General features: G+C 49.9%; 1 protein-coding gene across 1 annotated transcript in view; it reads left to right on the forward strand.

The window, feature by feature from the left end:
* CD84 (CD84 molecule) overlaps positions 1–13,847 on the forward strand; it is a 29,761-nt gene extending 15,914 nt beyond the window's left edge. Inside the window, exons 3-8 of the mRNA XM_059413511.1 lie at positions 1,831–2,082; positions 2,436–2,555; positions 3,198–3,230; positions 5,484–5,581; positions 6,588–6,647; positions 8,229–13,847. Of these exons, the coding sequence (XP_059269494.1) occupies positions 1,831–2,082; positions 2,436–2,555; positions 3,198–3,230; positions 5,484–5,581; positions 6,588–6,647; positions 8,229–8,294 (629 nt within the window). The 3' untranslated portion in view covers positions 8,295–13,847. The remainder of the gene's footprint in view (positions 1–1,830; positions 2,083–2,435; positions 2,556–3,197; positions 3,231–5,483; positions 5,582–6,587; positions 6,648–8,228) is intronic.

The raw sequence follows: 13,847 nt of genomic DNA on the forward strand, positions 1-13,847 counted from the left end.
CTATCCCCCACCTTGACACTCAGCAAAAGAGTTTCTCTAAAAATAAGTAAATATCAAGCAGAGACTTGAATATTCCTGTAAGTCCAGTTTCTAAAGAAAAGCACACGAGCGTGCGCACACACGCGCGCGCGCGCACACACACACACACACACACACACACACTTTGGCTGGTTTTTGCTGTAGATGTTCTGTATTGATCACTGTTGTAGCACATCAAGGTCCCTCCAAACTTCTTTAGGAGTTTTTTCACAAGTCACCACTAATTCTGGTCTGGAGTAGATCCCTCCAAGAGACTCACAGGACCAGGCTTTCTGGTGCGGTTGGAATGAAAAACATTTATAGATTCTTCCTTACCATATTCTACTTCCTTGCAGGCACAGACAACTTTAAAAATACTACATGAACCAGAAAGCCACATGCCCCCTCCTTCTGAGCCCTCCCCACGTGGCTAGGATAGAGGGAACAAAGCCCAGCACAGCAGCCTGGCCAAGAATTAACTAAATTTACCAACTCGCAACATGGGCACTTTCTTATCTGCCAGTAAAGGGAAGAACTTCCCTTTCCTTCTGCCGGCCCCAGATAGCTCTTAACTTCAACCTAAATATACTTGCTCTTCCGTAATTGCTCAGCTTACCATTTGGACAGTTAACCTTTTGATTGCTTTTATAAAAACATCTTTTAAAATGAACTTTTGAAGGGATTTTAACTTTTTACTGTGGCACTTTAGAACAACACAAAACAACTCCATGAAAACACACCAGAAAACACAGCCAAAACATTTTTCGTAGAGACTTTCATGCAGCGCTGCACTGGTTCTTGATGGCGTGGGTGACCCCCAGGACGTGCGGCACATGATTTCATAAATGGTTGTAAATATACACCGGTCTTTATTGTGTGTCCCATAGAGCTAGCCATATGCACAGAACGTTTTCATTGAATTTTGCTGAACGTTTCTCCTTCCCAGGCTTCAGGTGTCGAAGAAGAAGCCCACGGGAATACTGGTCGATAGTTTTGTGAACCAAGCTAATAAGGAAAAAGTAACCCAACAAACATATACTTCAGACCTGACCTTGCAAGTCAATGCAAGAGACTTCTTTGCTGGATCGGATAATGGTTTTCAAACACTGGAAGAATATTTCCTAGTTTCTTTGGCGCTCCTCACAGTGTAATGGCCGCAGACAGGAGGCAGACTGAAGTTTAATTGACTTGAACCATCTTTAATGTTCTTAAGGTTTCTTCATCTTTCATGTTTCTTCTTGTTTTCTCCAGTCTAGAGTGACAATCTGTAGACCAGTCAACCCAGCCCAGGTCTGAGCATTTGCCAATTTCTTTTATTTGAGGGAAGGGTAAAGAGGAGGGAATCCCAAGCAGGCTCCATGCCCAGTGCGGAGCCCACGCGAGGCTCTGTCTCACGACCCTGAGATCAGGAACTGAGCCGAAATCAAGAGTCGGACGCTTCACCGACAGGACCGCCCGAGCACCCCCTGATTTGTCCGTTTCTGTGGTGTAAAGCCTCCCACTATGTTTTAAGGCTTGCACAACTGGGAAGACTTTGTGTGTATCATTACACAAGACAGATCTGAGAGATGTAAATCACTTAGAGCGTAGGTAACAGCAAACTGGCCAAAAAAAATAGAAGGCAGTGAATTTTGAGCCCGTATTAGCTTTTTTAAAAAGTGATTTATTTTGTTGTAAGTTGTTATCATTTCATTTTTCACGATGGCTGCACTTAACAACCCTCTTGAAAGAATTTCTGAGAACCCAACAGCTGGCTCTCCTGAGAGAGGGTAGCTCCCACTCAGCCCGGACACCTGTGTCTCCCTGTCCTAGGTCGGCTTGGGAAGCCACAAATCACGCAGAGTTTAATGACGTCTCTGAACAGCACCTGCTATGTCACCTTGACGTGCTCCGTGGAGAAAGAAGAAGGGAACGTCACATACAGTTGGAGTCCTCTGGGGGAGACGGGGAATGTCATTCGGATCTCCCGGACCCCCGACAGCCAGGAGCTGACTTACACGTGCACAGCCCAGAACCCCATCAGCAACAGCTCGGACTCCATCTCTGCCCAGCAGCTCTGTGCAGGTGACCAGCGCCGTCTGGCTCCCCTGAAGTCTCCAAGACCCACTCAGAAGAGCGGCCTCAACTGGGCCTTGTTTCCTTGTTTCCCCGGGGGGTGCCCCTCCCTTAGGCCAGGCCTGGTCCGCAGGGGCATCTCCTCCCAGGAGGGCCTGGAAAAGAGGCCAGAGCTGTCTGAGATAGGCCGGGTGTTTGCGGTGTTCTGAGGCAGCCCCTGCTTGGCCCTCTGACTGTTTCTAACGCTGACTTTGAATACCAGAAAGTCCAGTTTCCCTTGGAGCTGTGGTACCCCCAGGCAGGCACCCCTTTTGACAGTGTCCCTGAGTGTGGCCAAGTCTCACTGTCTCTTCTGTTTCCAGACACTGCAACAGGCCTCCGCTCTCGCCGCATCGGGCTGCTGAGCGGGCTGGCCGGGCTCTTTCTGTTGATACTCATCGTGCCTTTGGTGCTTTTGTTCCTTTTGCGCAAACGAGGAGAAGGTAGGATTTCTCCAGAAGGTAAAATGTGGAAATACACCTTCCTTCTTCCCGGGACGGGAGTCATCTATCCAAGGTGGGGTAGAGAGGTGCCTTGTTCTGGGGAGTCTGCCTTCCTCCAATCCGCACTCCCGCACCCTCTCCGGAGTGCTGACCCCTGGACGCCAGTGCTCTGAGTGGGCTCCGGAATCCGCTCCTGCTGCCATCAGTATCTGGTGGGCCCAGAATGTGGGTGTGAGTTCACTACTGCCACGGAGGAGCTGTGCTTCACGACTGTGTCTTTCCTTCTCTAGCTCAGTGCTCTCACATGTAAAATGAGATTCGAACTATAGGGTATCCTGAGTCCCTTCTAATTCCTCCACATTTTGACTTTGGAGAGTCCTTGACGGACATGTACTAACTTTTCATTCCATGGACGTCACTAGATCCCTCTGGATCCCTCTGGATCCTCCTGTAATTGTGCTATTTGCAATGCAGAAAACCTAATCTTGGGCCCCCTCAAGGATCATTATGCCCTCCTATTCCTCCTACCCCCACGATCTCCCCAAATCTTCCTTCCCCCCCAGTCACAGTAACAAGCCTGGGTGTAGAGAGCGCCACATCTGTTTCCATGTTCCTGACTCTCCTTTGGGTCTGATTCCTCAGGTTCCTTCTTGAAGCCCTTCAGTAAGAACTCTGGTAAGTTCTCAGCCACGAGTTTCCACGGATGACAACTGAGAGTGATGAGTTCACGGCAGATGGGTTAAGACTCAGCTTCTGTTTCGTGGAGGTCTGGGCCGAAGGTCCCAGCTTGACCATTTATCTGCTATGAGTGATCTGTCACCACAAGCCTCAGTTTTGTGGGTGGTAAAACAGACATACATACGTATTCGGGATTAAATGGAATTACCCACATTAAGTACTTGGCCTGGAGCCTGGTGCCTAGTAAGAACTCAGTAAATATCAGCATGATGCGTACAACTGACCATCCAGCCTTGGCACGGAAGGAGGCTTTCCAGGGCAGAGAATTTAACTCAAATGCGACCGATGGGGAGAAGTCCCGTAACCTGACTCAGGCCGTAGGTATCTTCAAGGTTCCTCCAAGAGACCTCTGTCTCCAATCCCTCACGGTCTCTTGGGAAGGAAGCAATGCTACTTTTTTCATCTACCAATGAGATGACAGAGAGTGCCCGGGCTGACTCTCTTGGCGAGTCGGAGGTAGGGTCTGGGACAGGACTTGCCTCTGTGTGCCACTCAGCTCGCTGCTATTTGTGGATATGTTGGTGCCCTGAAACAGCTCTTTCATTTATTTATTTATTTATTTTAAAAAGTTTTTATTTATTTATCAGAGCGGGGGGAGAGAGCGAGCACAGGCAGACAGAATGGCAGGCAGAGGCAGAGGGAGAAGCAGGCTCCCCGCTGAGCAAGGAGCCCGATGTGGGACTCGATCCCAGGACGCCGGGACCATGACCCGAGCCGAAGGCAGCTGCCTAACCAACTGAGCCACCCAGGCATCCCTGAAACAGCTCTTTTTGACTTTGCCCTAAAATGTTGCATGTTAGGAACAAAAAGAGGGGCACACTGGGACGGATGCCTTTACCAGCCCAGGAATTCTTTTTTTTTTTTTTTTTAAGATTTTATCTATTTATTTGACAGAGAGAGAGAGAAATAACAGGGCAGGGGGGAATACAAGCAGGGGGAGTGGGAGAGGGAGAAGCAGACTTCCTGCTGAGCAGGGAGCCCGATGCAGGACTTGATCCCAGGACACCTGAGATCATGACCTGAGTCGAAGGCAGATGCTTAACCGACTGAGCCACCCAGCTGCCTCAGCCCAGGAATTCTTTTTTTTAACATATGTATTATTTGCCCTAGGGGTACAGGTCTGTGAATCATCAGGCTTACACATTTCACAGCACTCGCCATAGCGCATACCCTCCCCAATGTCCATCACCCAGCCATCCTATCCCAACCCCCCACCCCCAGCAAGCCTCAGTTTGTTTCCTGAGATTAAGAGTCTCTTATGGTTTGTCTCCCTCCCTGGTCCCGTCTTGTTTCATTTTGTTCTTCCCTACCCCCCAAGACCCTCTACTCTGCTCTCAAATTCCTCATAACAGAGAGATCATGTGATAATTGTCTTTCTCTGATGGACTTATTTTGCTTAGCCTAATACCCTCTAGTTCCTTCCATGTTGTTGCAAATGGCAAGATTTGGGGGTTTGATGGCTGCATAATATTCCACTGTGTGTGTGTGTGTGTGTGTGTATGTGTGTGTACACCACATCTTCTTTATCCATTCATCTGCTGATGGACATCTAGGTTCTTTCCATAGTTTGGCTACTGTCAGCCCAGGAACTCCTCAGAGTAGAGACTTGTCTCTGTGGTCTTTGCCTCCCACGGAGCCCAGCGCACAGAGGAAGCCTCTCATCAGAGTTTTACCATGTGGCTCAATCGAGCAGACAACGAATGTCTGTAGAGTATCTGTTCTGTGCTTCTCCCTGGAGATAGTCACAGGAAGGTAGGGAGCAAAGGAGCCTGACACAGTGTGTAACTAGAGAGAATCAACCTCACGGAAAAACCAGGACCCTCACATGCGAGGACAGTGAGCCCAGGGGACGCCGTCAGCTCCATGTGCCAGAGGTGCCATGCGAGACCCTGCGGGGCGGGGCTGCCTCTGACTGCCCGCCCGGGCCGGGAGAGCCTCGTCAGCCTCCTGTGGATTCTGGAGTAGAGCCCTGGGTGAGCCAGGCCTGAGCTCGGGCCTCCCACACCGCGTGAAATCCCGACAAGAGGGAGAGGCCGTCCCAGGACCCGAGCATCCGTCTCAAGGCGATGTTAGCCCTCTGACCTTTTAGGGCTTCATTTCTTTACCTTAAAAAGAGAACCTCAGAAGAAGTCATCTCTAAAACCCATCCGCCTCTCACACGCTGTGTTTCTATGTTTCTGTGTGACGCAGATGCCGCCTCAAAGAAAACAATATACACCTACGTCATGGTGACCAGAGCTGCCCCCCCAGCAGAGGGCAGAATCTACGATGAAATCCCCCCGTCCAAGGTGAGCTAATGCCACTCACGGATCCTCACACCACCCCCAGGGAAAGGGAGTTGGGGGCAGCAGGCCAGGGATCCAGAGGGTCTAACCAAGCACTGTCATGTCAGGGAAATGATGCCAGGAGTCCCCCTGTGGGGACAGGAACATGGCCAGTCGTCCCTGCACAGCAACCTCCAGGGGTAGAGGCCGTCAGCTTCCACACAGGGGTCTGGTTCTGGGTGACGTGAGAGGCCTGACTAGGTAGGAGTGGGGTGCCCTCCACGAGGGACAGACAGCAGGGGGGCTGTTTAGGTGAGAGGTGAGGGCTGCTGGGTGGCCACCAACATGGGAACAGAACTGAGAGAGATTCCCTCCTTTTTTAAGATTTAGTTTATTTGAGAGAGAGCACCAACAGAGTGGAGAGGCAGAGGGAGAGGCTCCCCACTGAGCAGGGGGCCCGATGCGGGGCTCGATCCCAGGACCCTGAGATCAGGACCTGAGCCGAAGGCGGACACTTAATGACTGAGCCACCCAGGAGCCCCAAGAGAGGTCCCCTTGAACTTCGTGGTCTGGCAGCGACACCCCCTCCTCCCACCTGCCCCGCACCTGCCTGTCCTGCCCTCATCTCCACCCTGAACCACTTTCCTCTGTGCTCCCAGGCCCTGGCCTGCTCCCCCAAAGTCGACAGGAGTGGAAGGACGCGGAGGTCCGCCTGGTCCAGCCAGCACTGAGCTTGTGCTGATGGGCGACTAGGTGTCCAGAGCCAAAATCTTCAGTGGGCAAGACCCAGCATGAACCACGCAAACCCCTCCCCTTGGCTCCTGAGGGTTTTACCCAACTGCTACCCACTCCTCCCGCCCCACACCCTGCCCTGGGCCTCTCGAGGCTGGATGGAACCAGAGCGGAGGCGGGGAGCGGAGGTGACCTGGTGGGAGTGGGAGCAGGGGGCAGCAGGCCAGGCAGAGGCGGGAAGGGGCCTCCTGAGGTTTTGCCTGGGCCCCTCACTGAGGGGAAGACGGGTGTTTTACAGGAGCTCCCTGCCAACGAGGACCCAGTGAACAGGGTTTACGCCACACTGCAGATGGATAAGGTAAATCCTTTTGATTTTTTATCCCAACCTGTCTGTTCCAGCCATTCTGCCGTGCCCTGTCCATCCGAGCAGGGGCCAGCTGGTTCTCCTGGTGCTTCTTTCTGTCCCTCTCAGGACTAACTGGTGAGGACCTTGGCCCACAGTGTTCCACCCCTGCACAGAACCTAGCTCCAGGTCTGTGGCCATCCAAAAGCTGGCTCACTTGGGGTGTTGAGCCTGCCTCTAAATGCAGGAACCCCAGGGCCTCTGAACTGCGGGGTTCCAACTCTAGCCTCTCAAGCGGCTGGGGCCATGTGGGCTCACAGAATAAAATCAGACAACCAGGTGCCCCCCTCTGGACAGACACAGGCCCACATCAGGTGCCCAGCCCGGGGAAGTAGATGGAACACAGGCTGAATTTCAGTTCCCACTTCCTCCACCAGCTGACTTGCACAGTGTGCAACCTGCACCACAATTTGAAATGGAGCAGCGACACGCACAGTGCCCTGTGCCTCGATGTCCTGCTCTGGACTATGCATAGAGGGCAGGTGAGACTTTCCGTTTGGGGCATCGCTCACTGTCTGTGAGGATCCTCATTTCTGCTGCAGTCAGAAGGACAGCTTTGGGGTGTCTTGGGGAATCAAATGTTTTGTCAGTGTTCCTGTGTGATAGCTGAGCAAAATCATTGTGAAAGATAAACAGGAACCCGGGGGCCTGGGGGAAGGGAAAGTCGAGAGAACAGATGAAGAGCGGGAGAGGACATTAGGAAATGGGCCGCTGATGGGTGGGGAATGAGAATGAAGAGCTGGTTCGGTAGAGGGCATCTGTGAGCTGCAGAAGCAGGAGGCTTGCAAGAGAACGCGTGCTCTGGTGGTTGGGGTGTGGGGCTAAGCCCGCATCCTGGAGCACAAGACAGAAGGGTCTTCGCTCGCTCCGTGCTCAGGACAGGGAAGGAGGGAGAAGGAGACCGAGGGACAACGGAGGGACAACGGACAGGCGAAGGGGAAGGAAGAAGGGAGGGGCAGGGCCGCAGGTGTGAGCCGGGATCTGCAGGTTGGGGAAGGACACAGGAGGAGACATTAGCGAGGACTCCACGGGAGGGATTCACCAGGGCGGCGCAGGTTGCAGCATCTCAAAGCACATCCTCTAGATGAGGTGGGTAGCAATTATTGATTGCTCATTAGGTGATTTGAGAAGAATTTTTTCCCTGTCCTGTCGGGTTCACTTTGCTTGGGAGTGGGGTGTGGGGAGGGCTCTAGGTCTGTCTGCATAACTAGAACAGAGGACATGGGTGGAGTTAGCTCCCTAGTACGTGGGGTGCCCTTGTGGGGGTTCAGAAGGAGCTGAGGCTCAGCCAGGAGCAAGGAAGGCGGGTGGATTGAGCCTGGTGTTGCCCAAGCCCGTCATCAAATCAATGCAAACACCCCCATTCCCTTCTGCTGCCTTTTCCCTGGGCTCCACTGCTGATTTCCCAAGCGCTTGCAAGTGGGCAACCGGAGCATCTTCCCGGGGCTGTCTCTCTGTCCTGGTACCGCCCGGGGCCAGGCTTCCCATGCAGCATCTCTCAATTAACCTGCCGCTCCAACTCCCTCTTGTGCACAGATGGGGAAAACCAGCACTCAGGACGGCAAACCTCCTGGGATTTCAGCCTATGAAAATGTGGTCTAGGCTCCCGGGCAGCCTTCTCCCTGCGGACAGAGCTTCAGCCACCATCGACAGCCCAGCAGATGCCCCAGACCCAGACTTTCTTTGCGCATGTCTTACATGGAGACTGAAGCCATCACTTTTTGTGACTGGAGGTGATGACCCTTCCCAGCAACCCCCTATGTAAGAAAGACTGATACTTTGCACACCTGTGCTACGTGGTGGCACACCACCTGAGATGCTCTTATCACACTCAATGTCTGCGAGGAGCCCTGATGCAGAGCCTCCAAACTCTACACAGCCCCAGCGACAAATGAGACAAAAGCACCCTTTCCCTGAGGCAGATGCAGCCCCTCCCAAGCACATGGCTTGACGAATGGAGTGTGGGCTGCATTTCAGCCTCTCTGTGCCCCTTTGCCCAGGAACTTTTGTGTAGGGGACAGCTGGCTGGACCAGCCCACTCGTGCATGACAGGGTCGCATAGGAAGCCATTGGTGGTGTGGCTCTCAGCTGTGTGGACACACTCTCCAAATGGAGCGTTGGAAAATGCTCTTTCCATAGGGACTAGACAGCTGGGGCATTTTTCTTCAGGCTCTACTTCAGAAGCCTCGTAAGATTCTCCTAAAAGAATCATGGACTTCACACTCTGGTTAGATGTCCATGCCCTTCCTACCAGCGCTGAGGAGGAATCGCTCGCGGCTGAGCAGAACTTTCAAGTGATCATATGAAGAACTGTTTCCCGTATGTGTGAGCCCCCACGGCCAGCTAAATCCCAAATCCCCATCAACGATCCCAGACTGGGCAGCAGAAATGAGCTGTATGTAGGTAGAAGGGAAGTGTTAGTCCCAGTGAATGGATCCATAGCACCGTCTAGCCCTGACCACCATTAGCACTGTGTTGGGGGCTGCAACACCCCCAAAGTATCAGATGAGCATAATGTCCGCTCTGGTCTAGCTGCTCTGTGCAAGGCAAGCATGGGCACTCGTGTTCAATGCTGAATTACACGTTTCAGGGAGTGGCAGGAGCTAGCAAAATCAGGGAAAGCTTCCTGAAGGAGGTGGGGCTTGGAGGGTTGGAGGTGGGTTGAAACTGGGCTCTGGAGGAAGAGTAGGATTTGGCCATAAATGAAATGGACAGGTAGCATCCCACTGAGGAAAGCCCAAGAAAGAAGCGGAGGCTGGATCTGTGTGATGTGCTCAGAGCACTGCCCCAGATGCACGGGGCACACTCACCGTCCCTTGTCTTTGACGGCAGAGCGCCTCTGCTTCAGTGTGTGCCCCCGGCCCCAGCCCTTTGCACACACATCAATGCTCAGCTCAAATGTCACCTCCTCTGTGAAGCTCTCCCTGGCATCATGGGTCAAATTAATTATGGATTTTTTGCCCTCCCTTCCCCCACTTTGTCCTTATATCAATCACTGCAACTCATTTCCTTCTGCCTCACAGTACAGAGGCTACTTGCATCCCTCCATACTGTGCATGCTGAAGGGCAAGGTCCGTGACTTCAAACCCATCGAGACTGACCCTGAACGATGAGAGTTTTGTTCCCCTGTGCACCCACCACCAGCCAACGTCGTGCCCTGCACCAGGCTTGTGAGCAATAAATTCTTTGAATAGAATTGAAAATGACCAGCCAGCTCAAACAGAAGGTCTATGTTTCAAGCACTGATAGACAGATGCATAGCGGAATCCCGTTATGGCAAGCCTTCAATGTCAGAACGCAGACGTCAGTGTAAGGGCACTTTGGAGGGAAAAGACTTTCAGAGTTAAGACCGGTGGAGACATCACCGGAAGCAATGAACCACCTGTGAGTGAAAGGCAGTCACCCAGGGAGGAACACCAGGGAAGAAACAAAGAGACACATCATAAGGATGGAGAAGCTCCAAAGGGACACTGAACAGGCTGGGTTTCCCCTTCAAAGCATGGCTCCTCACCTTCATGTGAGCTGAGGGACCACTCCTGAACATGGTCCTTCTCTAGCTTGCCCCTACTCCTTCCTGGTGCGCTCACCCAGTCAGATTGCTAGTTTCCTACAGTCCCAATGGCAAGTGGAGAAGGAATAGAACCAGATGCAGGTGTTCCTTGGGTCTTGCACGAGAACAAACCTGGAAGGGAACCAGTGCCCAGGAATTCTTCATGTGGCCTTTAGGACTTGGGACCACCAAGCTCCCATCTCTCACTTTCTTCCCTAGTCTTCTGATTTAATGAAGATATAAGCTACTCACCCCATCCCCTAAGGGCTTGGTTCTCAGATTCTCCTTCTGCAAAATGGATGTGTGTTCTTATGGACCACACCAAGATGGGTCAGTTTTTACGAAGTTTCATTGAAATTGCAATCTGGAGGGGCAGGGCCCTCTAGTGGCAAGTACCGGTAAGGCAGCACAAGCCCCGCACCTGCAGGTGCACTTGAGCTTTCCACCGAGAACAGGGAACAGAGAACGGGAGGATCCGCGCAGCAAATGCCTCTCAGAAAAAGAAAGCGAAGCTGAATTAAAATGTGATGCTTTTTGAAAAGCTATAGAACGCTCTAAATTGCACAGCCCACAAGAGAGGAGCTTGTCTGGGCCACTCTGGAAACCCGGCAAAGGAAGGAAGGAGCCTGATTGGTCTGGTGGGTGTGGTGGGTTTTTTTTCCTCTTTTTTTAAAAGATCTTATTATTTGAGAATGAGTGAGAGAGAGAGAGAGAGCGCGCGCTCAAGGAGGGGGCTGGGGTGGGGGTGTGTGGGAGAAACAGACTCTCCGCTGAGAAGGGAGCCTACATGGGCCTCCATCCCAGGACCCTTAGATTATGACCTGAGCTGAAGGCAGGCACTTAACCCACTGAGCTACCCAGGAGCCCCTAAGGTACTAACAACAAAATACCAGCAAACCAAATGCAGCAGCGCATTAAAATGACTATATATCATGACCAATTTGGATTTCCTCCTGGGAGGCAAAGATGGTTCAACATTTAAAAAAAAAAAAAAATGAATGCAATAGAACAGATTAATAGAATGAAGGGTGAAAAAAAAACCCCATATGATCATCTCAACTGATGCAAAAAAAATGTTTGACCAAATTCAATACCCTTGTCATGATTAAAAATAGTGAACAGAATAGGAATACAAGGAAATTTCTTTCACATGTATTAGTTTGCCATAACAAGGTACAACTGGCTGGGTGGTTTAAATAAGAGAAATGTATTTTCTCACAATCCTAGAGGCTAGAAGTCTGCAATTAAGATGTCAACAAGGTCAGTTTATTGTGAAGCCTCGTGCCTCGCTCACTGGCTTGCACGTTGCTTTCTTCTCCCTGTGTCTTCCCACGGTCTCTCTGTGCATGTCTGTGTTCTAATCTCTTTTTCTTATAAAGACATCAAGCTTATCGAATTAGGGCCAACCCATATGACCTTATTTTAACTTAGTTACCTCTTTAAATACCTTATCTCTAAATACAGTCACATTCTGAGATACTGGGGGTTAGGACTTCACCATATAGATTTTGGAAAGACACATTTCAACCTATAACATTCTGCCTTCTGCATCCCCCCAAATCCATGTCCTTTTAACAGGTAAAATGTGTTTACTCTGTCCCAATAGCCCCAAAGTCTTAACCCATTCCAATATCAATTCTTAATCCAAAATCTCATTTAAATATCATCTAAATCAGCTAGGTGGGAATCTCAAGGTATGATTTATCCTGAGGGAATATTTAACTCCAGTCGTGAATCTGTAAAACTGGACAAGCTATGTGCTTTCCCAATATAATGGTGAGACAAGCAAAGGATAGACACGCCCACTCCCAAGGGAGAAAGAGAAAAAAGGAGTCACATTTTTTGTTTTGTTTTTTTCATTTCCATACATAAGCGAAATCACATGGAGTTTGTCCTTCTCTGTCTAACTTATTTCATTTAGCATAACGCCCTCAAGGACCAATGATGTCGCTGTGATTTCCCTTATATGTGGAATCTAAAACACAACAAACAAACAATCAAATTATGATGTTAACAAACTTTGAAATTATGACAATACTCATGGATATAGATAACAAACTAGTGGTTGTTGGGGTTGGGGTGGGGGCATGAGGAGAGCGTGAAGTGGGAGAAGCTCAAAAGACAAAAACTTCCAGTTACAAAATAAAGAAGTCATGGGGATGTACTTAGGGAAACTGTAGTTAATAATACTGTATTGCATATTTGAAAGTTGCTAAGAATAAATCTTAAAAGTTCTCAACACAAGAAAAAAATTATAGCTGTGTATGGTGACCAATGATAACTAGACTTGTTGTGGCCATTATTTCCCATTATATACAAATACGGAGTCATGTTGTATACCTGAAGCTAATATAATTATATAGAAAAAAGAAAAGGGGTCACAAGTCCCAAGCAAGTCTAAAACGTAGCAAGGCAGATTTTATTAGATTTTAAGACATGGGAGTAATCTTCTTTGGCTCTATGCTCTGCTCTTTGGTCCCCCTGGGTGGCCCTGCCTTCTGGGACAACGAGGTTCATCCTCTCCACCTTCACCAATGGTCCCAACCCTCTGTAACTGAAAGCAGTCCTGACCCCTGAGCTGTGCCCTAGGGCCCATAGTGGTAGTATCAGCCCTGCCTTTTTTCTCTTTTCTGGAAGGATAACACACTTTTGTCACTGGATAACTTCATTGGTCTGTCCTGTAGGATTCCAGAAATACCGTGGCTGTCCTTCATCTAGTCCTGTCCCTGTCTCCTTCAGTCCAAGATGACAGCATTTCTGCTGGTACAAAATCCCCAAAAGCCTTGCCAGTCTCCCATGCAATTCACAGAGGTCTATGCCATTCAGAGAAGAGAGTCCTCCCCAGGTCATTCCTGGATAACTCCATGTCTATTCTTGGCTTCCACTGAAATGACTAATTGTATCCCTAAGTCACACACCTATAATTCAGCCCCATAATAGGCCATATATGAAAAAGTCACAGCTAATATTATACTCAAAGGTAAGAAACTAAAAGCTTTCGCCCTAAGATAAGGAAGAAATCAAGGATGTTAGTTTTTACCATTTCTATTCAACATAGTATTTGAAGTTCTAGCCAGAGCAATTAGGCAAGAAAAAGAAATAAAAGGTATCCAAATTGGAAAAGAAGAAGTGAAATGATCTGTGTTCATAGATGACATGATCTTATATATAAAAAACCCTAAAGATCATACACACACACACACACACACAACCCAGTAGAGGGTGCCTGGGTAGCTCAGTGGGTTAAAAAGCATCTGCCTTCAACTCAGATCATGATCCCAGGGTTCTGGAATTGAGCCCTGCTGAGCAGAGAGCCTGCTTCCGCCTGCTCTGCCTGCCTCTCTGCCTACTTGTGATCTCTGTCTGTCAAATAAATAAATAAAATCTTAATAAAAAAAACGACCAGGGGTGCCTGGGTGGCTCAGTGGGTTAAGCCTCTGCCTTCAGCTCAGGTCATGGTCTCAGGGTCCTGGGATGGAGCCCCGCATCAGGCTTTCTGCTCGGCAGGGAGCCTGCTTCCCTCTCTCTCTCTCTCTACCTGCCTCTCTGCCTACTTGTGATCTCTTTCTCTGTCAAATAAAGAAATCAAAATCTTAAAAAAAAAA

Source organism: Mustela nigripes, chromosome 10 (genome assembly GCF_022355385.1).
Source record: "Mustela nigripes isolate SB6536 chromosome 10, MUSNIG.SB6536, whole genome shotgun sequence".
Taxonomy (NCBI): Eukaryota; Metazoa; Chordata; class Mammalia; order Carnivora; family Mustelidae; genus Mustela; species Mustela nigripes.